This window comes from Alternaria conjuncta, assembly GCF_024043145.1.
Source record: "Alternaria conjuncta strain BMP 0040 chromosome Unknown scaffold_4, whole genome shotgun sequence".
Taxonomy (NCBI): domain Eukaryota; kingdom Fungi; phylum Ascomycota; class Dothideomycetes; order Pleosporales; family Pleosporaceae; genus Alternaria; species Alternaria conjuncta.
The window spans coordinates 547,652-575,639 of record NW_026250093.1 but is presented as its reverse complement, the minus strand read 5'-3'; the positions used below and the strand labels follow the sequence as shown (position 1 = coordinate 575,639).

General features: G+C 53.2%; 14 protein-coding genes across 14 annotated transcripts; 7 read left to right on the top strand and 7 right to left on the bottom strand.

Moving 5' to 3' along the window:
• Window positions 1–558: 558 nt before the first annotated feature.
• On the top strand, window positions 559–2,302 carry J4E85_003006 (uncharacterized protein; the record flags this gene model as incomplete). Its single annotated transcript, XM_051467279.1, has 3 exons — window positions 559–736; window positions 784–960; window positions 1,011–2,302. 3 exons carry the CDS (start codon window positions 559–561, stop codon window positions 2,300–2,302), a joined length of 1,647 nt encoding a protein of 548 aa, XP_051328438.1.
• Window positions 2,303–2,419: 117 nt separating this feature from the next.
• Window positions 2,420–3,655, bottom strand: J4E85_003005 (uncharacterized protein; the record flags this gene model as incomplete). The annotated part of the gene is made up of 1 exon (XM_051467278.1): window positions 2,420–3,655. One exon carries the CDS (start codon window positions 3,653–3,655, stop codon window positions 2,420–2,422), a length of 1,236 nt encoding a protein of 411 aa, XP_051328437.1.
• Window positions 3,656–5,500: 1,845 nt separating this feature from the next.
• J4E85_003004 (uncharacterized protein) lies at window positions 5,501–6,145 on the bottom strand (the record flags this gene model as incomplete). The annotated part of the gene is made up of 1 exon (XM_051467277.1): window positions 5,501–6,145. The coding sequence occupies one exon, from the start codon at window positions 6,143–6,145 to the stop codon at window positions 5,501–5,503; it is 645 nt and encodes a 214-aa protein (XP_051328436.1).
• Window positions 6,146–8,180: 2,035 nt separating this feature from the next.
• Window positions 8,181–10,296, top strand: J4E85_003003 (uncharacterized protein; the record flags this gene model as incomplete). Its single annotated transcript, XM_051467276.1, has 2 exons — window positions 8,181–8,327; window positions 8,374–10,296. The coding sequence occupies 2 exons, from the start codon at window positions 8,181–8,183 to the stop codon at window positions 10,294–10,296; spliced, it is 2,070 nt and encodes a 689-aa protein (XP_051328435.1).
• A 1,045-nt stretch (window positions 10,297–11,341) lies between these two features.
• Window positions 11,342–12,668, top strand: J4E85_003002 (uncharacterized protein; the record flags this gene model as incomplete). Its single annotated transcript, XM_051467275.1, has 3 exons — window positions 11,342–11,487; window positions 11,535–11,833; window positions 11,917–12,668. The coding sequence occupies 3 exons, from the start codon at window positions 11,342–11,344 to the stop codon at window positions 12,666–12,668; spliced, it is 1,197 nt and encodes a 398-aa protein (XP_051328434.1).
• A 1,722-nt stretch (window positions 12,669–14,390) lies between these two features.
• J4E85_003001 (uncharacterized protein) lies at window positions 14,391–15,107 on the bottom strand (the record flags this gene model as incomplete). The annotated part of the gene is made up of 1 exon (XM_051467274.1): window positions 14,391–15,107. One exon carries the CDS (start codon window positions 15,105–15,107, stop codon window positions 14,391–14,393), a length of 717 nt encoding a protein of 238 aa, XP_051328433.1.
• A 1,469-nt stretch (window positions 15,108–16,576) lies between these two features.
• J4E85_003000 (uncharacterized protein) lies at window positions 16,577–17,419 on the bottom strand (the record flags this gene model as incomplete). Its single annotated transcript, XM_051467273.1, has 3 exons — window positions 16,577–16,797; window positions 16,999–17,242; window positions 17,294–17,419. The coding sequence occupies 3 exons, from the start codon at window positions 17,417–17,419 to the stop codon at window positions 16,577–16,579; spliced, it is 591 nt and encodes a 196-aa protein (XP_051328432.1).
• Window positions 17,420–17,727: 308 nt separating this feature from the next.
• J4E85_002999 (uncharacterized protein) lies at window positions 17,728–18,756 on the top strand (the record flags this gene model as incomplete). The annotated part of the gene is made up of 3 exons (XM_051467272.1): window positions 17,728–18,145; window positions 18,200–18,552; window positions 18,607–18,756. The coding sequence occupies 3 exons, from the start codon at window positions 17,728–17,730 to the stop codon at window positions 18,754–18,756; spliced, it is 921 nt and encodes a 306-aa protein (XP_051328431.1).
• Window positions 18,757–18,937: 181 nt separating this feature from the next.
• J4E85_002998 (uncharacterized protein) lies at window positions 18,938–19,891 on the top strand (the record flags this gene model as incomplete). The annotated part of the gene is made up of 1 exon (XM_051467271.1): window positions 18,938–19,891. The coding sequence occupies one exon, from the start codon at window positions 18,938–18,940 to the stop codon at window positions 19,889–19,891; it is 954 nt and encodes a 317-aa protein (XP_051328430.1).
• Window positions 19,892–20,419: 528 nt separating this feature from the next.
• J4E85_002997 (uncharacterized protein) lies at window positions 20,420–21,191 on the bottom strand (the record flags this gene model as incomplete). The annotated part of the gene is made up of 2 exons (XM_051467270.1): window positions 20,420–20,443; window positions 20,496–21,191. The coding sequence occupies 2 exons, from the start codon at window positions 21,189–21,191 to the stop codon at window positions 20,420–20,422; spliced, it is 720 nt and encodes a 239-aa protein (XP_051328429.1).
• Window positions 21,192–21,731: 540 nt separating this feature from the next.
• On the top strand, window positions 21,732–22,773 carry J4E85_002996 (uncharacterized protein; the record flags this gene model as incomplete). The annotated part of the gene is made up of 2 exons (XM_051467269.1): window positions 21,732–22,197; window positions 22,283–22,773. The coding sequence occupies 2 exons, from the start codon at window positions 21,732–21,734 to the stop codon at window positions 22,771–22,773; spliced, it is 957 nt and encodes a 318-aa protein (XP_051328428.1).
• A 661-nt stretch (window positions 22,774–23,434) lies between these two features.
• J4E85_002995 (uncharacterized protein) lies at window positions 23,435–24,563 on the top strand (the record flags this gene model as incomplete). Its single annotated transcript, XM_051467268.1, has 2 exons — window positions 23,435–23,747; window positions 23,812–24,563. The coding sequence occupies 2 exons, from the start codon at window positions 23,435–23,437 to the stop codon at window positions 24,561–24,563; spliced, it is 1,065 nt and encodes a 354-aa protein (XP_051328427.1).
• A 486-nt stretch (window positions 24,564–25,049) lies between these two features.
• RPS3 (40S ribosomal protein S3) lies at window positions 25,050–26,120 on the bottom strand (the record flags this gene model as incomplete). The annotated part of the gene is made up of 4 exons (XM_051467267.1): window positions 25,050–25,382; window positions 25,434–25,852; window positions 26,012–26,037; window positions 26,098–26,120. 4 exons carry the CDS (start codon window positions 26,118–26,120, stop codon window positions 25,050–25,052), a joined length of 801 nt encoding a protein of 266 aa, XP_051328426.1.
• Window positions 26,121–26,577: 457 nt separating this feature from the next.
• Window positions 26,578–27,936, bottom strand: J4E85_002993 (uncharacterized protein; the record flags this gene model as incomplete). The annotated part of the gene is made up of 3 exons (XM_051467266.1): window positions 26,578–26,842; window positions 26,895–27,790; window positions 27,853–27,936. 3 exons carry the CDS (start codon window positions 27,934–27,936, stop codon window positions 26,578–26,580), a joined length of 1,245 nt encoding a protein of 414 aa, XP_051328425.1.
• Between the last annotated feature and the right edge of the window lie 52 nt (window positions 27,937–27,988).

Here is a 27,988-nt window from a genome sequence, read left to right as displayed (position 1 = left end):
TGGCGGCGTCTTTGGCGGGCCTTGGAGAAGCTTTGCGCCGTTAGCTTCGGTCCACCAGTGTGGTCGTGTGTCTAGTCGCATGCATTCCCCGCCTCTATCGCGGTCGTACCTGGAAAACAGTACCAGCATCATGAGCAATCGCAGCAATGTCGACTACCATCGCGCCATGTTCAAACCTCAACTACACAACTTCGCGATCGTGCGCATACAACTATACTAGAGTATAACGGAGCTCATGCGCAGGGTCAAGCGTTTGAGTGATTTCGGTGTGCTTCGGGGGTAAGCAACAATATGCGACGGAACTTCACGCCTGCCTAATCAGGTAAAGAGCTGGAGCTATGTTCGCCATGAGCTATCTGTGTTTGTGCAGGTACAGGAAGATGTAGGCCGCGTCGCGTGCGTGGTAGACCCGAGGTGACGTCGGTCTGGCGCTCGACGCTTTTACTTCAAGAAGGCTGGACTGCCCGCTCGGTTCCCTCTTCTTCACGGCCATTGATAGTCACAGCACGAGCTTGACTAACGAACGACCCCGGCACTGCGATCGCGAAGCACGTCAAGATGCAGCTTCTTTCACTCCTCGCTGTTGGTGGCCTCACGGCAAGCGTTTCCGCACGAAGCGCTCGCTCTGTCGGCAAGAAGACGGAACTTCCTCGTCCTCGTCTGACTGTCCCCGAGACCAGTCTTCGCCCTCACAAGCGTCAGACCACTCAGATTATCACCACTGAGGCGTCCAAGGGTATGGTAAACGTTCCCTCTTACGTACCTCTAGCTAACAACTCTCAGCATTCGCTGTCAACGGAACTGCGGGAGCGATCCCCGACGTCGACTTCGACATTGGCGAGTCCTACGCGGGTCTTTTGCCTATCAGCGATGCCGCCAACGAGACCTCTGAACTGTACTTCTGGTTCTTCCCATCCGAGAACCCAGACGCGGATGACGAGATCACCATCTGGCTGAACGGTATGATCATTCCCACGTACATGATCAATTCCCTCTAACATATGTCCCAGGTGGCCCAGGTTGCTCTTCTCTAGAGGGATTCCTCCAAGAGAATGGTCCCATCTCCTGGCAATACGGCAGCGGTCCAGCAGCTGTATACAACCCCTGGAATTGGGCCAACCTTACCAACATGGTCTGGGTCGAACAGCCCGTAGGAACCGGATTCACCCAAGGAAACGCTACAGCTACCTCCCAGGAAGAAACCGCTGAGGAGTTCCTCGGCTTCTTCAAGAACTTCATCGACACATTCGGTCTGCAGAACCGTAAGGTGTACATCACTGGCGAGTCGTACGCCGGACGCTACGTCCCTTATATCGCCGATGCCATGTTGAGCCAGAACGACTCCTGCTACTACGACGTCAAGGGCATCATGTTCTACGACCCCAGTGTGGCCGAGGACGTCCTGCTAGAGGACATCCCAGCTGTGCCCTTCGTCGACCAATGGGCCGGTCTCTTCAACTTCAACCAGACCTTTATGGACGATATCCACAACCGCTCTGAGGCCTGCGGCTACACCGAGTACATGGAGAAGTACCTTACTTTCCCTCCTCCCAGCAAGCTCCCGTACCCTGAGAAGGACGCCAAGACCGAAGGCTGCGGGCTGTGGGAAGACATCTACAACGCCGTCTTCTACACCAACCCTTGCTTCGACGTCTACGCTATTGCTACCACCTGCCCTCTCCTCTGGGACGTTCTCGGTTTCCCTGGTTCTTTCGACTACCTCCCTCCCAACACCGAGATCTACTTCAACCGTACCGAAGTCCAAAAGGCCATCAACGCGCCCATCCAGCCATGGGCCGAGTGCTCCAACGGCGTTCTCGACACCGACTCGTCTCCCCAGTCGTCCTGGGAAGTTATTCCCCGCGTCATCGACGCACTAGACCGCACCGTCATCGCACACGGCGAGCTCGACTACATCCTGCTCTACAACGGTACTCTCATGGCTATCCAGAACATGACTTGGGGCGGCATGCAAGGTTTCCAAAACCCACCTGTCGATGACTTCTACGTTCCTTACCACGAGGACTTGAGCCTTACCAGTTTGAGCGCCAAGGGCCTCATGGGCAAGACCATCACCGAGAGGAAGTTGACGTACGTCCAGCAGGCTTTGAGTGGACACATGGTACCCCAGTACCAGCCTAGCAGCGCGTACCGCCAGCTTGAGTTCTTGCTTGGACGTATCGAGAGCCTGACCAGCCGGGAGCCTTTCACCACGCTGCCCAAGATGCCGCAGAGCAACGAGACCAGCATTGTCTCTCGTGATCTGGGAGCTATGGGTGGAGAGTTCAAGAAGTGGTTCTAGACTATTAGTATGCGCCTTTGATGTTATAACGCAATGAATACGACTACGTAATGTAACTCATGAAGCATGCGTGATGTCTGCGTAGATTGATTGTTCTACTGTGATATCGAAACAACACTAACCGGCAACGTTCTCAGCCACCCTCCGCCCATCTGTACCCAACACACCTTCTTGTCTCTGCGCCCTCTCCTCCGGCACTTCAGCAAAGATCTTGGTGATGGCCTCGATCGTGGTATTTCCCCCACTGAAGACGACGCCAATGTTCCAGCCCTTATCCCCAGCCTCCCTCTCAACCATCTTCCTAAAGTCCTCGTTGTACAGTATAGTCGCCAGACCCACGACCGCGCTCGGCTCGACAAAACACTTCATCCTCTCCAACACCAGCTTCATCGCATCTTTGATGTTCTGCTCTGTGACGGCGTAGAGACTATGCACATAGTCCTTGTTCGAGATAACACCCCATGTATGGTCACCGAGGGGCGTACGCAGGCCATCGGCGATTGTCAGGGTCTTGACGCTGGTAACGCGTTCGCCCGCTTCGACGCCCCTCGTCGCATCGTCACCACCCTGGAAACTAGGTTCTGCGCCGAAGACACGTACCCCAGTGCGGTGGAGAGCGACTGCGATGCCGCTCAGCATGCCGCCGCCACCACAGGGCGCGATGACAGCGTCGAGCTTCTCGCCGCTTCCCAGAAGCTTGCTGACTTGATGCTGTATCTCCAGCGCCATGGTGCCCTGGCCGAGTATGATGTGGGGATGGTCGTAGGGAGGGATCAGGGTAGCGCCTGTGTCCTTGATTACGTCTGCGACGACGGCTTCGCGTTCGGTGCTCGTGGAGCCGGAGAAGTGGATGTTGGCGTCTTGTGACCGCGTGCCGGCTATCTTCGAGGGCGTGGATATCGAGGGCATGACGATGTGTGCGGGTATGGAGAAGGTTCTTGCGGCAAGCGCGAGGGCCTGCGCATGGTTTCCTGTTGATGTCAGTCCTGCCTGCCCGGTATGGTTATAAGTAGACGCACCGCTACTGTGTGTGACTACTCCCTTGCTCTGCACTGCTTCCAATCCGTCCTGTTCGATCAATCGCGTGACGGCATGGAAAGCGCCGCGTACTTTGAAGGCGCCGATGCGCTGGAAGTTTTCGCACTTGAAGAAGAGGTTCACCTTGGGCTTAGCGGGCTCTTGGCCTTCCCATTGTGTTCCCTGGAGTGCTTCTGGAGCTTGAGGCGTATTGGCGAGAGTGTTTAGGGTGGTGTTGGTCAAGACGGGCGTGTCATGGATGTGCGGCTTGATGAGGGCGTGGGCGGCTTCGACCGAGGCGCGCGTCAGGGAGGCATGGGGGGCTGCGGAGGACATGGCTGCCACTGAAGAGAGCGGCGATGAGCTGGATGCATCCTGGATAAGACTGTTCAGGATGTGACTCAATGGGGGACCCGGGTACAATGGTGGGGAAGATAGCGCGGAGAGGAAGGCAAGGCAGACAGCAGGGACGCTCCGCGCGGGTCGCGCCTTCTGGCCCAACACGCGACGGATACTTTTCCGAGTTTCTCCTCCACTCCTCTCTACTACCTTGACGCGCCTTTCGACACAACGGCAGCTCGTCCATGTACAGTAGTTACGACGATGCCTTTACCCCAAATTCGCTGTTTCAAGTAAGACGCCAGACAAGTGCTCACCGAGTCGTTGTTTACCACCCACGCGCCTGCAATGTCTGCCATTGCCAATGCCAATGTTCCTATCTAAGAAGAGCTATCCTGCTGTTTAGGCCGATCTGTCTCTTTCTTCATACTAAGCTATCTAAGGTCACCTTTGATTTATACCTTATTCGACACCATGATGGGACCCACTTGCAACCCATGGTTCCATGCTGCCATTTCCCATAGTTACGTGACTTCGAATTATGCGATGCTAACAAAAGGAAGATCCTGTTCCTCTGAATCGGACTCTCATATCTACTCGAACAGTTCGGCAATATCTATATCGCACTAAAGGTCGGTGAAACCGGAAGTCCTTGCAATCGGGTCAAGATCACGTCGGTACGCAGCAACCACACACCCAGAAGAGATGAACAGCCAAGTCGACTCCCCACTCGGACAGCTGGTTGAACTGTTCGGAGGACTGACCATGGCAGAGATCGGTTCCCACTCAACTCACACCACCCTTAGTGCACTGGACTCACTACCATCGACTTTACAAATGGACAACGCGCCATCATCAGTTTCCAACGACTTATCAAGCCGACCCATCTCGTCAACCCAGTCCGAAGAGATGACTTCTCCATCGACTACGAATCCGCACCTCCCTAACGAGTTGGTTATCCAGATCCTCCATCACGCTCTTCGTCTCGGCCTCGGCTCATCCGTGCCACGACTACCTGTTTGCGCTGATCGATTTCAGAGCCATATATCTCGCAACGGTCGCTTGGCTAGGTATCTGGTTGTATCCAAGTCACTCTATCCCCTCGTTCTAGAGGCTTTTTACCGCGAGAACGAGTTTCGATGCGCCTCACGCGGGATAACTCTGAAGGTGTTGATGGAAGATAAGCCTCGGGAAAGTCCTATCTTGCTGCCCCCGCCACATGCCAGACAGCATATTCGGCGACTGGAGTTGGTGATCTCTTTGGAACACTTTAGTCGGGATTTTACCACTTCATACCAGTGGCAGACACTCGTCAAGCTTTGTTCTGGAAGGGCCAGACTTACTAGAGTCGAATTCTTGCGCTTGGTGATAAAAGAAGCCCCGGGAATGTATTGCGGAAGAAAAACTGCTTTAAACCAACTGAGAGTTGAGGGTCTTGTGATTAGGGCGAAGAAAGAGGTGGTCATTGAAGGCTGGAGAGCGGCAAAGCCATTTATCAAGGTGGAGGCTGAGGTCGTGAAATGGATATAACAGTACGTCAGGAGTAGAAGTCTCCCTCACATTATTAGCAGTCATAGGGAACTTCAAAAGTAAGCCAAGAGTCCTTCAACGTACTATCAGCGATCGATCATGCACCTAATGCTTGAGCCTGAAGACATACGTAGCAGTGTAAATCATCATATTGAAATATGTCACAATAGCCAAGAGGTACTCACAGTAATCACAAGCAACATTCACGATGCACAAAAGCATGTTGGAGAAGACAAAAGATCCTATTCTGCACTACACTATGGCAATGACCAAGCCAGGAGACGACAAACCCCACAAGCCACCACAAACAATTCACAAAGCTGCCCAGAGTCCGCTCAGCATGGCGCTCCTCAAGTCGGAGAGGCCAGCCTCGACGGTGATGTTGAACTCATCACGAGCGCCGATCATGAAGCGAGCCTGATGGTAGATAGCGACCGCCGCCTCGGAGTCGGGGTTGCTGAAGATGGGAGTGATGTGAAGCTGAATCGTCCTCAGATTCTGCATGGTCATCAGATCAGAGAGCTTCCGCAAGGTGTGGGCACTGCGACAGTGCTTGAAGAGGTCGGCAGTGTTGCGGAAGTATATCCTGTTGTCGAGGATGCGGTCGGGCAGTACAGTCGGCTCTCCTGCGTAGCTGTCGGTGAGGACAAGCTGCACCCGGATGTGGCGGAGGGAGGGGAGGAGGTGGACAGAGGGCATGAGTGGCGCGCGGTGTGATGTCTTTGAGATGAACTCGAAATAGTTTTCTTCGTAGAAAACTTGGAGAGCGACCGCCTGGAACTGGCGAGAGACGACGCAGAGCTTGTGCAGTATGCACTTGTGGAGCATGGCGAAGCGGGACGCGTTGATTGGCCTGCCCCGAGGCGAGACCGTGGAGAAGATGAGGATGTTCATGAGAATCATCTTGAGGATCTCGTTGGGGAGGACAACGCTCGGACGAGGCGCGGGCGTCACCATTGCGATGGTGTTTGGAGAAGACATCGTGCTTGTAGCCGATGTGAGTGGAGGTGATGAGGAAGCGTGTTGTGCTTTGAGGTGTATGAGAAGGTTTGAAAGTGCTCGGGAAAAGAAGTTTGAAGGCGACTTTGTACTGGAGAAGTGAGGAACTTTCAGGCTGAGGGAACTGAAGGGAGGCAGGGGGAGGCCAGTTTATATAGACAGAGGGAGACCCTCTAGCGTCTCCTCCAGAAGAATGGTACGCCGCTGAAGAAGAGCGAGGAAGTCTGAAGCTTCCTAATTCTGCAGAATGGAAGCATGAAGTCTGCGATGAAACCGGGCCCTTGCCCTATTATATGGCCTCTGATTCGTCCTGGGGCTGTCCATTCTGTGTCCTTCACCGTACTAGTAGCCTTCATATCTGACTAGACTTCTTCTTTGGGCTCCGATTGGCGGCAGAAAGGCTACCGGAGACGTTCTGGCAGTATGAATGCTGCCTTGGCAGTGAATCCATCACTAATGATGCTTCTTTCAGCGACGATGGAAGAAGAACGAATCGAGTATGTCCAGGACTAGATCTAAAAGGGGTAGGTGGCTTCCTTGGATATCCGTACGAGTCCAGCGAATCAAGACACTTAGACAACGGCGTGGCTCTGTTGGTACCAAGTGAAAGGGTGAGGGCTACGATGGTGGGAGGCCGAAGCAATCGCTGAGGTAGAGGAGCGTTCCAAAGATTGGAAAAATAACTTCCAGAAGGCTGCACATGTCGGTAAGGCTGTGTCATCCTGCAAGAAGAGCTCAAGTAGCGTCCGATGCCTTTAGTCTTGCTTTACTTGCGGTGGAAGCACCATGAAGCTGACTGGAGTCAGCTATGGCGTTCGTTTGCCAGGTAGTTCTTTGCGCTGCACAGCTGGCTGCGTCCGCGGGGAAGCTGCTACCAAACACCGACCACCAATATCAACGCCGAAATTTTGAAGCACCAGCTGCACCCCCAGTTGACGAAGCGACAGCACAGGAAGTGAGCTGTACCCATCGCATACTTCTCACGAGACGAACCAGACCTTGCCCGCAGTCGTTGCCGATGCAAGCTGCCGCGCCTGCTCCTCTCGAACCCCGACGACCCTCCCCCCTCTTCTCCGCAACGGCGGCGACAACGAGTTGAAGGAACTTGAATGAGATGACAAGAAGAAGAATGCCCGAACAACTGCACTGTGCAAGACAGGCCAGCTGAGGGGACAAGAGTGGTGACTCCGTGGCAAGAAAACTCTTCAGCTTCGACGCGGGAGGGTGTCGCAACAAGCCAACGAGAAGGGACATGAAAAGCGGCTGTGGAAGACAGCGCGATGGCAGCATGAAGACGCCACTTCAACGCTCATCGAAAAGAGATCCAGAAAGCACGCCGGGCACAGGCGATACCAGGACACCATGTAGGCAAACCTCAGCGGAGAAGAGCCATGTGAACCTGGAGATACATTAGTCGGTGGTCACAGAGGACTGAGTTTGGCAAATCACGTTAGAATCATGGCAATAGTATCAGAGACAACAGGTCGCAGTCGCCACGCTGCGCGGCAGGACACACATCAGCGGACGCGAAAGTCGAGGTCCAGGACGAATGGGTGCATGGGCGCATGGTACGCATACGAACAAGCTCGTGGTCTGGGAACCGTACCTCGAACGTACCCCAGGATATACACTGCTACATCGCCCGTAGAGCGCATAACCTTAGGGTAAGTTTCGGTATCAGATCGCGACGCGTCGAGAACGAGCTTGTTCGTACTGTCGTGTCGCAGTACCGTGGGAGATACCTGTAGATGTATTAGTTGACGTCAATGAGTGCAAATGTCACAGGTCAATAGCAAGGCAATGAGGCAAGGTGTTGGTGTAGGAAAGATGGAGGCCGTAGGCAGCTGGGCAAGATTGAACTTCCGCCTTGGTCTGTGCACGCTAGCATGGTCATCTCCGTCGCCGGCCATGATCGCTCCCAGTCATCTCCTACAACCTTGGCAATTACACACCGCTTCCCATGCGCGAAATCGACAATACATCGTGATATGCTATGACCAAGAGGTCTCATGCCAACATATCCTCCTCGCAAGCAGAACCTCCAGAGCGGCAGACGTCCTACGATGGGGAGCGTAGCGGAAGCCACGAGGACGGGGATGGCTCGTCGCTGAAGAAGCCGCGATCGTTCATGGCGACCTTGGTATGTGGTCAAGAAATGACATGCACTGCTCTGCTGACTAGAGAAGGCTTGCGACATCTGCAGATCGAGGAAGACGCGCTGTGATGAAGATCGGCCAAGATGCGGCTACTGTAGGAACATGAACTTGGAGTGCACGTATCAGGCACCACGCAGTACGAAGAAAGACCAGTCATTGACTTTGGCAATCAATGCTATCCGAAGACTGGAAGCAAAGATCGAAGACCTGACAACAGCGATCAATACACCAAAGCCGTCGTCTACATTACCACTTTCGCCGGCAGGGCCTATCAACGACCATCAGTCACCCCACACCATCTTCTCACAACCGAGTCCAGCATATCACGCCTCAGCGATGCCCTCTCACCACTCCCATAATGGCAGGCTAAGCATACACGACTTAGCAATGTCGCCACAAGTCGTGGGATCTCCCGCCAAAAGTCCTTTCCCAGTGATGGAAGTTCAAGGCGCAGTAAATCTTTCCTTCAGCCAGCATCGTGTCGCGCTCTGGCCGGCCATACAGCAAATACTTCCTAGCGGTTTCGTCACTGTCCGAGCAGAGCTTCCAGAGGACTACATAGTCGATATTGAGAACCGGCGAGCGCAGCTGCCGATACATATCGATCGTCCCTACGGCACTGTCCCTGAGAGCTGGCTGATGAGCCTCCCGCAATCGGCAGTCAAAGGCCTTGCAGATGCCTATTTTGCCGTCTTCCACCGTAACACGCCGATCCTTGACAAGTATCATTTCTTCTCAAGCACACTAGGCACAGCTATGGAGAACGAGTTCGGGTACGACGTGGAGTCTGCGCTGGTACTCAACGTGCTTGCCTTAGGTTGCTTAGCTGTCAAGGCTCACGAGGAAGGCGACTTTGCTCTTCCCTTGCGCCACTCTCCAGCCAGACGTGGCTTCGTGCACCCGGATTGGTACGAACTCGTTGCAGATGATCCACCGGGGCTCAAATTCTTCAATGAAGCAAGGCATCGCTTCGGCTTCCTCATGTGCGATAACGATGTTCAAGCAGGTCAATTTTACATGCTTTCGACCCTGTATTATGCTCAGATTCTCCGGCCTCTCGATTCTTGGACCACCGTGAACAGGGCGGCCCTCTGTTGCGCTAGCATTCTCACCCGCACGGGAGCGATTGACTATGACACATGGGAGGGCGATATGTTATCACGACTGTTTTGGTGTACTTTGATGTACGAAACAGTCATCACACAGGAACTGGACCTACTTCCGCATAGCGGCCTATTAGACTACGAGCCAGATACGCCTCTACCGAAGTTTACCCGATGCCCACGGCCAAAGACGTCCATATCGGGACTGCTTACCGATGAAGAGGACTCTTTCTTCAACTTCCACTTTCTCGCTCAAGCGGCCCATCGCATCATCCTGACACGCGTAAAGCAGAGCCTGTATACCTTTGCGGAGAAAGACGGTTACCCCAGCGCCAGTTTGACAGCAGAAATGCATCACCAACTAGAGCAGTGGCGCGCAAACCTCCCACCGTCGCTTCAGTTCTCCGACACCGACAACGCCAGTGACTCACCCAGCCCTGCACACGTCATCGCGAAGGCCATGCTGCGAAGCCGCTACCTCGTCGCAAAGTTCCACATTGGCCGTCCGTTCCTCTACAAAGCGCTGCATGCACCAGCGTTCACCAGTGATGCAGAGTACAACGAGGTGCGCGAGGGTCTGCGCGGTGGCATGTACTGGCCAACTACCATGGGTCTTTGCACGCAAATGTTGTCGGCTCTACCAATCAAGTTTGGGTGGTGTTGTCAGTGCTTTGGACAGGTGCTATTGTTTCACGCCGTAGCGCAGTCGCCAGACCCAAGATTACGAGAAACGCTGCCGGAAGGATGGCGCGAGTGGGTAGGTATCATGATGACCTTGATCGAGAGTTGTGCGAGAAGCAGTCCTGGTATTGCAAAGGACTACGAGCTATTGCGCTTGTTGGACGCCTAGCTCCAGACGTGTAGTATGGACACGCTCGCGAAACTCTACAGATTGCTGCTGCAACGTCAGTGTAGTCCGTAGGTATACAGCCAACACGATTATGTTCATAACGAGTTCGCGTGAGACCCTGCGTCACGCTGCCAGACGTAACACGGTACCACAGATACTCGAGCCAGGCTTTTGTCAGCCGTCGTCGTCGCATTTGGGCACTCAACGTACGACCAAGTCTGCGTTTCAGCAAAAGTCAATTGCGAGAAGGTCGAGACGAAGGAAGACACGATGAGCCTTGCTTGCGGTTTCTAGGATGGTCGCGTCTTATGCTCCGACTGATGGTGATGTTTCAGCACCGCCGCACCCGTGTCGATCCTGCCATCTACAGCCGAGTACGAGAGGCTTGCGTGTACAAAGTGGCTACTAAGCTGACTATCGTAAAGGCGCATGCGGCACCGGCTCGTTGGTCTAACCCAGTGCAAGACACATTGCGCACAAGAACCAGGTTGTGAATACATAACATGCCCATGTTTGCATCTCGAATACCCTCATCGCAGTCCCACACGCGTTAACGGGGAGCATAGCACAGCCACAGGGCGCGCATCCCAGATCTCGGCGTTTCAGCCTTCCAGCCCTCTCCCGGCGCGGCAGCTAAGCCCAATCAGACGGTAGTGGCCCCTGCATTGCTTAGGGATGGAAGCAAGGATCTACCGACTGACACAACTGCCACTAAACTGGGGGCGTGTCGGCCGCCTCCTTTGAGGCAGAGGGACACTTTGCTTGTCATCCTGCCTTTCTTACCACTCCTTTTTGGCTCCCGGCGCAGCGCTTCTCCGGTATCCGCGTACATTGCCATTTTTTGCGCACACCACCGTCTTTCCGTGGTGTCCACTACGCGACGCACCCTCCATTGTTCAGATTCGGCATCTTTGCGAAATTATTGGATTGGACTGGACCAACTGGATCTGGATGCAAAAGAACGAGGGCGTGATACTCGACTCCCACGCGCAGGCGAACTGGATCGCATTCTAGGCCTCTGAACCCCAGAGGACGAGCCGCGACGATGGCCGACTACTCATACCAATCGCTGGCCAACATGGGACCACAGGGGAGATGGCGGCGTGTGCTGTTGATTGCCATAATACCCATGGCATTGGCTCTGCTTTACTTCAGCTCTCCTTCATACGTGCCGAGCAGTCTTCGTGCACAGTACGTGTCGCGATTCTTGAGTTCTAGCAACAACTGACGAGGCGCAGATTCCCGCATACCCAAAACATTTCCCTCCCCAAAGACGACATCTCCATGGCGACGATAATAAAAGCACTCTACGGCCCGATATTACATCCGATCGATGCTGCCAACTTTACCGACGAGGACGGAGATATATACAGACTAGCAGGGGAACCGAAGTTCAAGAGCAAGTTGGGCAAGAAGGTGCTCATATTGGATATCGACAGTCGGCCGTTGACGGAAAAGGGCCAGCTCATGGACCCGCAATTGAAGTGGAAGGGCATGCGCTCGTTGAGTGCGGGCATGCTCGGGCATTACATGTTTGGTACGTTGTCGACCATACGAGAGACATCCAGGGCTGCTCGGCACGTGGAGTGGACGACGAGTGACTCGGCTAACATCTGATAGCGCAAATACACGGCTACGATTACAAGTTCATCCGCGCACCCGATTACGCCGACCGGTGGGGCACCTGGGTCAAGGTTCCCATGATGAAGGAGGCGCTCAAGACCCACGAGTACATCGTCTTCATGGACTCCGATGTCATGTTCCACTACCCACATCTACCTCTCGAATGGCTGCTCAACTACTGGAACATGACCGACGATACCCTTGCGATGATGTCCATTGACCCGAACGAACCGCAAAACTACGATGCGAAGGGCAATCGATACTTGAACACTGGTTTCGTGATCGCACGACAGAGCAAGAGGACACAAGAGATGTACAAGGCCTGGGCGGAATGCCCTTCTGAGACCAAGTACAAGGGCTGCGCGCACTGGAAGACCGACTGGGCACACGAACAAGCTGCTTTCGGAAACTACCTGCGCTACGACTACGACCGACCGGACGACATTCGCGTTCTCCCCTGCGTCGAAGCCAACGGTGCACCCGAGGCTGCGAACCGAGGCGGTTGCAAGGGCGTCTTTGTACGACATTTCTGGGTTGACAAGGGCCTGGTGGCCAAGAACCTGGCGGACAGCGTCATGCAGTACTTCCTACCACGACTACACGAGGCGTACCTGGGCTCAGCGAGCGAGCACATTGTCGACGCAAAGGGCTTCAAGCTCGAAGGCGCGGAGCTCATCGAGATGACCGAAGAAGAGAAGGCAGCGGCCAAGAAAGGACAGGGCAAGAACCAGAAAGATGAAGGGTGGTAGGACGACTCTGAACTTCGCAACGGCCTTTGACCCTCACCTCGCGCTCGCGCATTGCATTTTATTTCACCAATCTTGCGCCATCTACCGCACGATCTTTATATAACCACCATATATGCCGCTGCTATTTCATGGCAGTACTTTTCTGTCGGCGTCTACAGGCGTCCCATGTCTTATCGTCATGTCTTTGTACAGCGATTTTTCAAGCATGTTACATCATTATATTAGACTTGGGTGGGACGGGCATCAAAGACGGCTTTCCTTGATCATGTATGAGAATTGTTAGGCAAGAATAGCCACTTGGAATACCACCTCTTTTCACGTTGTCGATTGCGTTGAGCAAATACGTTGGTGATGCACAGGTACGTCAACGTCTTTTGTTTACTGATCTGTATCGCAGATATCGTGTGCCGGCCGGGTACCTCCTTCCCTCTCGGCACCATGACGCACGCAACAACCCCGGGAACATCCATGGATGACGACGATCGACTCATCTCCACGAGCGTTACAAAAGCCTGGCAAGAACCACCAGCCTCGCGCAATACGCCACTGCACGCGCCTTCTGCTATCGCGATGCAGTGTCGCAAACGATGTGCAGTCGCATTGGTGCACTGCACCTCCCCCGCTCTTGTGCGACGCCAACGATAACGACTATATTGCGGCGTGGCACTTCGAGTGGAACGACTGGTTCGGGTTTAGATGGACGAATCTGCTCTGCAGCAGCCGACGTGAGGGCCGACGACATGGATGCATTCCATCTAGTCACGCTTGCCAGATCTCGTTCAGTCCGCAAGACCGGGTACTTTCCTCTGCACTTCACTTGGATGTCCCGTCGATGCAGACGTCATGAAGCATTCTATCGGCAGAAGATTGTTTGCAAGAAACAAAAGTTCCGGACACGTCGACAGCGGGCAGAAGCGGTCTGCTACCAGCTCCTCTCGTTCGGAGTCTGAATCATTGATCCCTCTTACAACCAAACCCGAGCCTCGAGCGATATCACAGAGCCTGTTACCCTATACTTTCGACCAGCCGGTTCAGAATCTATCGCATCCGACGACCATAATATGACCACAATGTCAAGGACCACGCATTGAGAAACCAGATCTTTGGCTGCTGGCCCTTGAGCGCTCTGGACTAAGCAATGAGCAGTCACTAGTACTCCTCAGTCCGCCTACCGGAGGTGAGACCGAGCCATGGTCTCCAGTTCAGTTCGTGCAGGAAGTCAAAGATGTCACTCGCGACCGGTACGTTGAGTGCGAAAAGAGAGTATGGTTTGCCAAAACTGGAGGATACAAGGCCGTCATCAAACAACGGGCCGAGACGGTACTCATCGCCGTATTCGAGCTCACAGATTTCGTTAGCGAAGGACTAAAGTACGATGTCACTAGATACGGTGCGACAGCATGATCTATCATCACCTTTGGCCTGGGGGTAAGAACTGGTACTGGAATTGACTGCTCGTGATATTGACAATGGACATTAGCTTGTGCAGAACGATCTCGACAGAACACAATCCATATTCGAAGCTTCCGCTTTCCTGGCGGATCTCCTTGCACGCTACGCTAGTATCCTCCTGTCCAGCAAAACCAGCCAGCAATCCTTTCCAGGAACCGAATAGCAATGTCTATATGGCCGCTCTTATTGTTGACCCACGCCACCAATCTGCTGAAACACAAACCATTCCAAGTTCTTCATACCTCCACCACCTTTCTTCTGGTATTCAGGTTAAATTCTGAGCTTGACCATCTTGTGAATGGCGCCATGCATCGGGTCACTGGACCTGATCTCCGCGCTTGATTCATTCTCGAGCTTCAAAAACTTTGGCTGCAGCACAACAGTTGCTTTGTTTGGCAGATCAAGTAGTGCTCGTCGGTACTCATCGCTGTCACTGTTGATTTGTAAATGCAAGTGCAGAGAAGTGCTCAGTCGCACCGTCAATTCGGTGAGCTTGGGGAATCGAGTCTGCCAATCCTGCCCTCCTGCCTGCTGTGGCGCGTTGGGAGTAGCAGCTTTGTGGACAGAACGGGGACGGAGAAGCACCAGCCAATCGTTCTCAAACGACGGCTCCAGGCACTGTGTCGCGTTGTCAATGCGACGGTACAACTCCAGCTGTATCACTAGTTTGCGAACGTGACTACCGAACACAAACGGAGGGAAACGCCACTTGTCGTCAGCGCCCGGGGTAACGTGCCCCCAAGACACGCCAGAGCGCCGAACGACAAAGGTGTTGCCACTGTAGTACACTTGTGCGGCAAGGGCATGCATGCGCTTGTTGACGAGTAGCAAAGTTGGTAGGTTCAAACCTTCCTCGATGGCCTTGTGGTTCCTTGCCATGATGAACTTGTTGGTGCTGAGGGCGTACGTGAGGATTTGGACCTTGAGCTCATCGGGAAGGGCGTCGAAGCCGACGCGAGTGCCGCCGGAGGGTATGTTCTGAGTCATTGTTAGCTTTGGAAGAGGGAGTTAAACAGATGAGTTAGCCGTGAGGTTCGGCTTCTGGTGTGTTGTAGCAGAGAGAGAAGGAGCTGGCGATGTGAGTTGTTGACGTGCCAACTAGTGCGTGCGTCATTAACGCGCGCGCGACAGGTGAGAGCAAAAAGCTGCGGTGACCAGTACTTAGGCAGCAACCTCTGCGTTTGCTCCACATGCTCAGCTCGTAAGATAAAAGCACCATTGATAAGAAAAGCGGTGTCAGAGCGGGATGAGTGTGATCGTAGACTTCGTACACCTCTCTTTTTGCCTGTTCGTATCAATCCAGACTTGGACTTAGTACGAACCAGAGCGATTAGCATGCTACTTATCACTCTTGAAGCGCCAGCTATGTCTCCTAAGATAACAATGTTACCTTCTGCTCAGCACATGTGGCTACTTAAGACCTCATGCGTCTTCGTTGTCGTTGCCAGCAGCTTCCATTGTTCAATGATATCGGCGTGCTTATCGCAATAGGCACTCGCAATGTCATCATGGTATTCTAGCGTCAAGTCAAGTTCCACCTCCTTTGCCTTGAACAACGTCTTTGTGTCAGCTAAGCATACTCTCGTTTCCTCTATCAATTCAGACGGCATACAACAGTCTTCATAGCCTTCTGTTAGATTGTTCTCATCAAAGAAATGGAAGCTGAGCTTCAGAGTATGCAGGTTCGTAAATCCACGTTGCCAGGTATTGTCGTGGGGTGCCGTCATGAGCCATATCGGTCTCACGATTGGTGAAGGCAGGCCCAGTGCGTTCGAGTCCAATAAGGGACGTGTTGCCTGAAGCATAAAGGCCAAAGGTTGCGAATTGCACAGTAGTATATGTTCCAGTCGTGAAACATCCATGGTGTAAGCCTTAACGGTAACGCGTAAGTGCCGAATCATGCTTGCTATTTCTGCAGGAGGGTAACGAAAGGTGACTCGTTGAGACGAATGAGACGGTTTCTCCTCGATACAGATTTCGAAGACATTGTTGTTGTAGTAAGCGGTCCGGGCCAGCCGGTACAGTTCCTTGTTCCGCACCTCATAGATAGGTTCCATATGTTTGCGGAAGATGACTGTATAGTTACTGTCTGGCACGGGGCTTTCAGGAATGTCACCAACGATAAAGCATAAGACATAAAATTTCAGCTCCTCGGGAAGGTGTGTCCATTGCCTGAGCGATGGAGACACTGTTGCTGTTGTGATTTCGTCTTGATCTTGCTGGGTCGTTGTCGGCATATGACAACTTTGGATCTGGTTGTGACTCAAGGTCAATGAGCATATCTTATACCATAGCTAGAAGTTTGCTCCTGTATGTCAGCAGGGCATATGCTCTGCGGAATGACTGCGACCAATCCGCTCAGACTTCATGCTCAATGTCAGCGACCCTTGGCACCCTATGTAACCGCAAACCACAGAAGCTGGCGACAAGCTCGATCTATGCCTGGTTAGTGCACATTACGAGACGGAGGTTGACTGCTGTCTTACGCATTGCTGAATTGTCTCCACGTCCTCCTTACTGACACCGATGCGCCTTGTCCCGCGCAAATGCCAGGCTGTCTCTCTCGGCAGATTTTGTATCATGATGCCGCTGAGTACGGTGAGCTCGGTCTCGACGTCGTTGAGGATGCTGTGATCGGATAGATAGAGGCCGTAGGTGATTTGCTTGCTCGTCCAATCTATACTGCATTAGCCCAGTATCAGAAAGCGGCCAGGGACTACATGCCGAAATCCTTTTGTGATGCCAAAACGTTGTCGATGCCCTCCTGGTTGTGTTGGTATAAGCGACCTTGCCATGCTGCACCACGTTTTGAGTTCGCTTCGTCACACTGCCATCCCTCTCTGCTTGTTGTCAGTTTTCGCAATCGCCTGCTGACGACGCGTGACTCTATACCGGGAGAATGTATAATCCTTGTCCTCTGGCCTCGTAATGGCATCGATATCGAAGATGGCTTCCAGCGGCTTGCACACGCCCACGATGACGATGAGCTTGAACAGTGTCTCTCGTATCCTCCGCATCAACGCCTGACGCTGTTCGGGTGTTTGGCATTCGGGTCGCTTGATGAGCTCCTTGTAGAGCAGAGGCGCGAAGCCCGGCTGCCCGCCGCCTACCATCGCCGCGAGCTATAATGGCTTAGTCAATGCTCTCATCTGTGTATATAAGACATACCATACCAGAAGAACATACCACTTGTCATCTCCAAGTGACTGCGATGGGAACTTCTCCTCTATGGCCTTGAACAGGGCAAGAGCTTCGTCATCGGTTGGGTCGCGGGGTATCGGGATAGTGCTGGTCGACATGGTGTTGTTCGTGCTATTAAGGCGGAAGTCGAAGTAGGATGTCGCGCCTTGCGGGATGTTTGGTGACTGTCGTCATTGGGTGTTCCGATGGTCGGGATGGACAAGTAGGACCGATCGCGACTGCGACGCGTCTTCGGAGGGGCGCGTCGCGCTAAAGCGGGGTAAACCTCCACCCGTCACCACGCCCCACGGAGAAACGCGTCTTTCCCCGGGGGCAGCCTTTTCTCTCAAAGCACCCGCATACACGCGATAATAAGGCTGGAATACCTGAAAACCAGACTGGGTGGTATACTCATTTTGGATCAAACATGAATACAAGCGCTTCGTGCTATCACCTTCCCAACAACAAGCCCAAGACTGTCATCATCACAGGCGGCGCAAACGGCATCGGCGCCAAAACAGCCCGTACCTACCATGGCCATGGCTGCAACATTGTCATAGCTGATCTTCCTTCCTCCAGTGACGCTGCCAATGCCCTCATCACATCTCTCACAGAGCCATCACGAGCCCGGTATCACCCCACCAACGTCACTAGTTGGCACGATATAAAAGCTCTTTTTCGAGAGACGAAAAAGACGTTCGGTCAAATCGATATCGTTGTTGCGAATGCAGGGACGATGGAGAGTAAGGGTTTCTTTGACTTCGAAGTGGACGAAAATGGGGAATTGATGGAGGCGACTGAAGCTGGCAGGGTCATCGACATTAATCTCAAGGGCGCCATGAACAGTGAGCTAAATTGTCTCACTAGTACTCTCCTGGTCTATCTCTAACATCATGTAGCTCTCCGAATGGCTATGCACTCCATGAAATCAAACCCACCGGACGCGGACGGTGCACGAGGTTCTATTGTACTTATCGCCTCAACGTCCGGATACTTTGGCGGGACTGGAGTAGTCTCATACATCTCTTCCAAGCATGGCGTAGTAGGCTTATCACGAGCCTCACAATCCGTTGCCCGACAGCTAGGCGTCCGCGTCAATGTTGTTGCACCCTTCTTTACCCCTACGCACATCACCTCGGGTTACTCGGAGAAGTGGAAAGAGAGTGGTCTACCTGCGAACACAACCGAGGACGTCGCTATTGCCATCGTGTCTACAAGCGTGGATCCTGCAAGACAGGGTCATAGCATGATGGTGAGTTGCGATGACTCGACATGTAGCGAAGAAGTAGTGCTGATTGATTCATAGGTTGCAGGCAACTTGGTAAGAGAGATCGAAGAGCCAAGAACGGCATCAACGAAAGATTGGTTAGGAAAAGAGATTTCTGACATTATGGCGAGAGGCGGCAAGTTTTTCAGTGACCTGGGCGGTTACACACTGCCCCAGGCACGATCTTAAGAGCTCTTGCGGGCTTGTTTCATGATCTAGTGAAAGCTCGAACCAGATCTTGGCCGTCATTGCACATCCGCACTCATGTTACACCACTTACTGCCGCAGTATTTCCAATCACGAACAAACAATCCCTAAAACTCCTCTCTACCCCACCACTGCCGACTCAATCAACCCGACCCCCCGCATCATGGAACTGAAACTGGAACTCAGACTGTCTGTTCCGCTCAGACGCCCCATCAAGCGCCTTTTCTCTCGCTTCAGACTTCCCGGCATCAATAGACACAAAAAGTCCATCCAGCCAAAGCGCTCCATCGATTATCTTCTAGCTCTTCCGGATGAGCTCAAGTTACAAATCCTACGCCTGGCTCTACCTAGTGGAAAAAAGATCGGGAGCCCGTGGGCCTGTCTAACATACAGGTCAAATATGCACGTTGATTCTGTCTGCTACAAAGACTGCTGGCTGAATCTTGTGCGTGCACTTCCTGAGATGGCTGGACTGATTTACGAAGTCTTCTACGGCCAGAACATCATATGGATGCCCGAGTTTTGCACAACGCTGGATCGATCCTATCCACCGCGCCCGATAAATATGTTCGTCCGACATCTTGAAATTGAACTTGTTCTCGCGGTCAAGAATCTGGACTATCTACGTCGGCTGGGCAATGGTGACCTCGGATTCCCAGATCTGCGATCTATCTCCATAACTATCAATGGCCACGGTTCGCCGATGCTGGGAGGCACGGCGAAGGGAAATGATATGCTAGACATCCTGGACGACGAAGATGACTTCACTCCCGCAGTGAAGGAAATGCGACAACACCTCGAAGCCATAGAACCAATCATTTTCCACACATGCAAATTAGAGATTACCTACAAGCATGCTTGGTTTATTGTCAAACTGCCAGGAGTACCACATTTTCAGATTTCTGATCCTATGGAGGATCTGCTCCTGCAAAAGATCACCATAGCTGAAGCGGCGGGTAACAACGTAATTTCGTATCGATATCATGGATCCACACTCTCAACTGAACCAGACAGGGAATACGTGGCTGCGTGGCCAGCAAGAGACATGTTTTTCAGGCCCGGCGCACGCTATAAGTTCAACTTAAAGCGCACTTCAGTCAAGCTTATAACCAAGTAAATGGGAGAGCCGAAGATGGATCTTGTACCAAAGTTAGTATTGAGGCAACATCTTGTTTGCCTGAATATACGTACTCGCTAGCTTGGGTGAACAGCTGCTGAGTTTAAATGAAATCTATACCAATGCATTGCGTCCGCAATAAGAGTGACTGAACCACGTGGCACGGGGACGTTTAACTGTTCTATGCCCAGGTGATGACTTTCAGTAGCTCTAACTGCATGTATGCTAGTTTATATCAGGTGTCATGCTCCATAGCTCTGCAGTCATGACATCGAAGTGTCGTCGCCCGCATCTCTCCACGAATCGCTTCATTCAGTAGCAACGACGATCAGTCTGGTTTAAAGATGTGCCCGCCCTAATTCATCCTTATCTGTAACACGTGGGTGAACTTGTACAACTCGCAGGCCGGCTCATAAGGCCAAACCGCGTCTTCGTCACCTTTCAGCATCGAACCATTTGTGTTGCTATAGCAGCTATACCTCTCCAACGTATCCCCATTCGTTCGTCCCTCGTTTGGGCTGATCTTGCTCAGTAGTACATTTGCGAATGCACCTAGTATGCTTTCTCGATCCGACAAATCTCTCCAGCTATCTCTGTAGCCTACGTTATTAGCATATGCGCAAGATACTGTGATGGTCTTGACTGGGAATACGATAGACTCCATATTCTTTAAGACCACTGCGACATGCGGTACTGAAGGCTCGCTGGACCGACGTGTTAGGAGTGTAGGTTCTCTCAAGATGACTTTCATCCTTGCGGCCGTAAGTCTGATCTCGATATCGACAAGCTTCTCGAACCCAAGCTTTCCCATCGCTAGCTGGCGTATAAATTGTATACCCTTCTCAGTCATGTGTATGCGCACGCACAGTCGCGGAATTAGCGCGTTCATCCACCCCGGAGGGTATGGTATGCCGCCACGAGGAGAGGTCGTTATCAGGATCTTGTTCTGTTTGAATAACACCTCGTATACCAGATACTTCAGTTCTGGAATGGCCACCAAGAGTGGCAAGACTTGTTTCGTGAAGTCGAAGGTATGAAGCTGATTTCCCTCGAAATCCGGGCGAACAAAGAACTTGTTGGAAGGTAGGTATCCGGACAGTACCATCAACTTGATCTCCTCCGGTAGAGCGAGGAGAGGGGGGCGTGAAGTAGTAGTTTTGGGCATTGCCTCGACCGGTAATGTGACGAGACTGGAGCACCGAATCTGCTCAGCTTTGATGTCTGCTTGCTCCATAGTATCGTCGTTTTGCTTATTCTTGTTCAGGAACCTGAGATTAGAGTTGGTAGTTGGGCTGGTCATTCGTGAAGAGAAGAAGCAACGAAATAGGAACCAGTCTTATACTAAGGGCGGTTGAGGAGCGTAAGAACTGCAGTGATACTGAAGAGTACATTGACGAATACATTTGGCCGGTCGTAGCTGCACGGTTGTTTAGGCTCCCGTGCTGGCAACTACGTACTGACCTAAGCAGGCACTCAAGGAGGCACTGAGGCAGACGTTTATCCAAAGCGGTTCTAGCGTGGGAGTGAATGCGATGCGCGGCCAATACCGCTAGGCCGTTGCTGCGAATGTCCATGACCCGTGATGGTGCGATAATTTTACGGACGTGCGGTCGCCTTTGATGGTATCGGTTATGTCGCGGGATTTGCGCATTGAATGACCGATGCTATTGGGCGATGTGTAGGAGTAATAGACTTCACGAGGCGATCACAGGGTTCATTTTCGTCTTAGTAATCCTCGAGCGAGCTTTGGCCCGGTGACGTTTTCTACGACCCTCGGCAACACCACCTTCTACGATCTGTCCAAACGTCAATTGAAGCCTCACGACAGACTCTCTGCACCATGGCGTCCTCAAGGCTAGTTGCTCGCTCGTCGCGCGCTCTCTTCTCCCTCCCGCGCACCCAATGCCGCACATTCAGCATCTCGACCCTCCGTAGCAATGAGTTTGAAGCTCTCAACAAGCGCACAAACGACACCTCCGAGACGTACCGCAAATACCAGATCGAGAGACCTCTGAACCCTCACCTGACCAACACCACATCCACCATTGCCAATGAGATGCCTTCAATCGGCAATGACGCAGCCCCGCCCGAGTTGATCACCAACGCCGACGCCAAATTCACACCCAAGGATTCTGTGCCCGAGAACACCGAGCGCATGACAGGCGGTACGCAGGGCAGCAAGGATCAGGACGTCAGCGGAGCGAACAGCGAACTGGGTGTTGGCGAGATGGAGGGCGCCAAGTTCAAGGTCGAACCTATCCGTAGGACTGGCGAGGACGCGAACACCATGCGTGCGAGGTTATTATGTCCGTTCATACACTGCCCATTCCCTGTTCCCCATGAAATACACGATTTGATGACCAGGACGAAACATGGCTAACGCACAATCAGATCAGAGCCGCAAGAGGGGAACCCTAGAAAGTGATCTCCTGCTCAGCACCTTCGCCGACGCCCACCTAAGCACCATGTCTCCCTCCCTGATGCAGCAATACGACACCTTCCTCGACGAGAACGACTGGGATATCTACTACTGGGCGACTCAAGAACCTACACCTACGTCTCACGAGACAGCTGAGGGTGGTGGCGCTGCCATGTCCAACCCCAATGCACAGGGCATGGACGCGACGGCACAGACAAAGCTGCCCGAGAAGGACGAGCGCAAGAGACAACCTGGAGAGGGCGAGTGGGCGCAGACTGTTGGAACTTTCAAACCCGCGTACAGGCCTGTGCCTAGCAGGTGGAAGGGCAGCGAGATTCTCAGCCTGCTCCGCAAGCACGTCAACGAGCGCAAAGCGGGAGGCGTCATCGAAGGCGAAGGCACCACAAAACAGGAAGGAAAGGGTCTTGGCATGATGCCTGAGATCAAAAACTTCGACCAGTAAAGCAGAAATCGCGCCTTTGTCACCATATCCTGCAGGTTTGCTGTATAAATAATGCCCACAACTGCCCCCATGCTTTCTCTCCTGCACGTCTTCGGTCTGTTTCACTCACAGACCATTTGCGCACTTCTTCCAGGATCCTTGTCACAATCGTGCCACTTTCAATATGAACAAACTCACCCAGACAAAACATCATCCCCAAAACCTCTTCCCATCACTACGAGGCTAGCAAGGCGCTCATAAGCTACTTGTTCCGGAACTCGTTCCTCCGCCCGCTCCCACGTGTTCCGCGGCATCCTAGGCTAGATTTCCTCCGGAGCTTTTCCAAGGTTATGTCATTACCCCGGCCAACTTCCCCACACGGCAAAGCTCGCTTCGGTAGTTCATATGTTTCGAAACTGCGCTTTGTATAGTGGCACCGGGTGTTATTGGAGGAAGTACTATTGTTCATGCATTTTGTTTAGTGTTCTGGTGTCACGTTCAGATGCATACAGCTAACGGTGCAAATTGGAGGAGGGGATGCGTTGCCACATGTAGAGGTTTGTCCGTACTTCTAAAACGCCGTTGATCAGTAACAGGTTACGGGATGTTCTCTGGTATATAGCTGCTGTATCCTTGGAAAGGTAAGGGGCATCTATCTCAGTATCGATCACTCTCCCTCACGATGCGGTTCACGTCCCTTCTGCTCCTCGCCAGCACGGCACTCGCAGCGCTCCCCTACAAAGGCGTAGACTGGTCCTCCCTTCTGATCGAAGAAGCAGCCGGTAAAAAATACAAAAATGCTGCCGGCACCGTCCAGCCCCTCGAAACCATCCTCAAGAACAGCGGCGTAAACACCGTGCGCCAACGGATCTGGGTGAACCCATCCGACGGAAACTACAACCTCGACTACAACATCAAACTCGCGAAGCGCGCCAAAGCAGCCGGTCTAGGCATCTACCTTGACTTCCACTACAGCGACAACTGGGCGGACCCAGGTAAGTTCTGACTGTATGAAGTGCATGTGAGACATATACTGACTTCGTACCTCTACCTCTGCAGGCAAACAAGTCGTGCCTGCAGCGTGGAAGTCGCTGAACCGCGAAGCCCTCATCAAGCAAGTCTACGACTACACGAAGAACGTACTCAACACCTTCGCTACCAACGGCATCGCCCTCAACCTCGTCAGTATAGGCAATGAAATCACACCCGGACTCCTATTTCCCATCGGCCAGCTCTCCGGCACCGATGGACCGAAGAATGTCGCTGCCCTGCTCAAATCCGCATCCAAGGCCATCAAGGAATCGTCCATGAGCCCCAAACCCAAAATCATGATTCATCTGGACAATGGCTGGAAATGGGATACGCAGCAGTGGTGGTACGACACCGTGTTGGGCTCGGGCGGCGGGCTATCGGCTGCAGACTACGATGTCCAGGGCGTGTCTTACTATCCGTTTTACAACAGTGCTGCTACGCTGTCTGCGCTCAGTACCAGTTTGAACAACATGGCGAAGAAGTATGGCAAGGAGGTTATGGTTGTAGAGACCAACTGGCCGAGTTACTGCCCAAACCCGTCAAATGCTTTCCCTGCGGATGTGAAGAGTATCCCAATCAGTGTGGATGGGCAGACGCAGTGGATGAAAGAGGTTGCGAAGCGTGTGGCTGCTGTGCCGAATGGCAAGGGTACTGGGCTGTTTTACTGGGAGCCGGCCTGGATCGCGAACCCTGGGCTGGGCAGCAGCTGCGGGTGGAATCTGATGGTTGGTGACGATGGTAAGGTCATGAGTAGCTTGGCTGTGTTCGGCAGCATATGAGCGACACACTGTGGAGCCTACACCAAGATAAAAACATGTAAAGTAGGTGACCTGACGTTAATGTAGGCTCTAGACTTATTCAGCTTTTTTCTTGTATGAGGTGCGAAGCTGTAAATGTTGCGTACGTTACAAGTTCAAAGACACCACGTGTGGGACATTGTGACAGCCCCCACCTGCACGTTCTATGACATCAGCCCACTTTTGAATCAATATGAGAGGGCAATACGTAAAGTCAAAAGATGTAGTGGAGACAGCAGTGACGTCGATCAGAACATACTCATGGTCAGAGCCATCTTTGATGTTTGGGTGGTTTCATTTGAGTACATAGCAGTAAAGCAGTGCAGACTCCTTTCCCTCCCGTGTCAAAAAAGCAGCCCAGTCCATTCCGAATGTGCAAAGGAAGATGTGTCAGGGTTCGTCATGGCATCATATCCTTCCGCTAAATGCCTTTTCGTAACCTCATTGCGCCCGCAGCAAAGTATCAACCTACTGCTCCTCAGAGTAGCCCTCACCACCAGCTGGCTGGGCCTCGCCCTCGCCCTGCTCGGCCTGCCTGGCCTGCTCCGCGGCTTGCTGAGCAGCGATGGCCTTGGCACCGTAGTCTTGCGACATGGGCTGGACAACGGGCTGCTCCTCCTTGGGCTCGATGATGGTAACGGAGTCGGGAAGAGTCTTGGATGGGCCGGCCTTGCCCTCGGGGTCGGAGCCGCGCATGATCTTAACCTTGATACCGAGCACACCCTGGCGGAGCAGGACGTGGCGGGTGGCGTGGTCGATGAAGTCCTTGGCAGGCTGACCGGAGTGGATCATGAAACCGTCCTAGACAACGTCAGTATGTCATTGCGATGCGTCCAACGTGTGTGTACGTACGGTGAACTTCATGCTCTTGGCACGGGCGGCCCTGAGCTTTCCGGAGACGACAACCTCGCAACCCTTGGCGCCAGACTCCATGATGAACCTCAGCACACCGTAGCAAGCCCTTCGGACGGCCAAACCATTGAGAAGCTTGTATCGGAGGGACTCGCACTGGGCGACGGCGGAGAGACCACGGTTCTGGACCTTGGCGGCGTAGAGGGAGACAGAGTTCTCGGGGAACTTGAAGCGCTTCTGGATGAGCGAGGTGAGCTCACGGATGCGGCGACCCTGCTCTCCGAGAACCTCCTGGGTGTGTGTGGCGCGGATGATGATGTCGGTGACGGTGGGGGTGACGCGGACCTCGACGCCGGAGTAGCCCTCCTCGGCCAGCTCGCGCTGGAAGAACTCGTTCAGCTCGGCGTAGAAAACACCGTCTGGTAGGGGTCATGTTAGCGACCGTTCTGTGTGCGCAATGTCCCGCGATCCTCGAATTCGACGTCCTGGCTTCGCAGGCTCTTTGCCATGCAGCAACACCAATGATCGCCGTCTCCTTCTATTCTCCGTCTACTGCGTGTGGGAAGGGTATATCGTACCAGCTACGAACTTTCTCCTCTTGGAGCTGCAGGCCGTCAGTACTCATTCCCGATTGCGCGTCATAGAGGCGTCCGGATAAACTCACATGGTGGTTTGAGTGGTGGCCATTTTGTCGAACTTTGGAAGGGCGTATCTGAACTCCGGGCGTGGGTGTTCAGAAAGGTCGAGCCGTTGTTGAAGTCGTAGTTGATGGACTTGGGAATCACAATATTAAGCGAGTGGTGTGGACTGGCGCTCGGACCACCTCCATCACCGACCATGATCAGACAGCCCCTCCCTACCAAGAACAGCAGAACCAGAGACCTTAGCAGTCTACATTATCTTTTCTTTCACATGTATTATCAGGTCAAGTGAAGAGTATCCTCAAATACCTCCCTCGCACGAAGAGGCGCTTTTGGGGTCTCACGATTAATGAATGTCGACGCACGTAATTCATGTAGGCCTGATGCAAAAGATAATATTCGATGCCCGCGTAGCAGAGCTTACCCTGCGCCAACCAACACCAATCTCATGCACAATATATACAGTATTCCTCGACCTCCTTGCTTCCATTCTTCTCCACAGACTAAAGGTGCTCGATCGGGCCTTCAGGTAGCAGAGGCTCAGCCTTCCTCTCAACACACGCCTTTAGCGGTGGGCGAATGAGGTCGTTGAACAAGAACGTGCCGTACACCAACAGAGCGAAACCTGCAACCTGGAGCCACTTGAAGGTCTCCCAGCCAAGGCCAAGCGACACAATCCAGATGAAAAGGGTGCGGCAAGTATCGATGGTCGAGCGTGAAGTGGCAGAGACGGTGCGAGTCACGGATAGACCGAAGAAGTTGAAGCCACTGTGGCGTGTCAGTAAGAGATAGAGTTGAGGGAGGAGGTTGGAAGACATACCCAATGCTGATCATAATCAGCACCGACGATACTGCGATAGCGCGGTAGTGCGTCATCTGGTACAATCCCTCTCTCGCGTTAAAGTAACCAGTTCCAATTGCGAAGTGTAGGATGATCATGCCAATGAGCGTAACCAAAAAGCCGAATACACCTTCCCAGCCGACAACCTTGATCGGCTCCATGGCGTACTTCTCCATGATCCTCTCTTCGAGCACAAACTGCGTCGCGGTGAAGATCTGCGCACCAGCAATGAGCAGTACACCGATGATGGTCATGGCAGCTTGAGTAGTGGCAGCCTGCGCACCAACAGAGCCAGTGGTATCATCGTGAATGGATTGGTGTCCGGGTGATGCTTTGTCGTCTTTGGTGATGGCGCCTGCGAGTCCAACAACCGCAACACCAGTAACGACAACAAAGAGCGAGAACCACTTGTAGAGCCCAAGATGGCGCTTGAGGAACCAGACACTGAACAGACCGACGAAAAGCACCAGAGCGCCTCTAGTCATCTGGTAGATACTGGCTGCGACAAACAGCAGACCAACGTTCATGAGCGTTGTTCCGGCAATGTCGCAGCATGCTGGGAGCGCCAACAAGAAGATGCTTCGTCCCTCGAGTGGTATCCTGCCCTCATCATCGGGATGCGCAGGCTTCAGCGGGTTGGCAACAGCGCCGGTCTCGCTATCATCTGAACCTGGTGTAGCAGCGCCGTCGTTGTCCGGGATGGCCTCGTAGCCTGCCTTCGCGCTCGCGTACCGCTGGTAGAGGGTGAATAGGCCGATGACGAGCCAGCAGCCCATTTCGCCCACAAACATCTGTAGGGTCTGAAGGACGGGCTGTTCGAAGTGCTGGCGGTATTTCGGCGAGGGAGAGTCGCAGTTGTCGACGCATTGCATGTCCTGGTCGCGCGCAGTCAGTACCAGACTTCGAGCGAGTCGGCTGTGTGGGAGGGTTCACATACTTGGTACTTGGTTAACAGTGTATTACACACACCTGTCAGCAGCATCATGGCCACCAGGAATGGCACTGCAGCTTTGACCGCCATGGTAGTGATGAGTCGAGCTCCCGGAGCTCAGCGAGGCTTATCGGACGCGGTG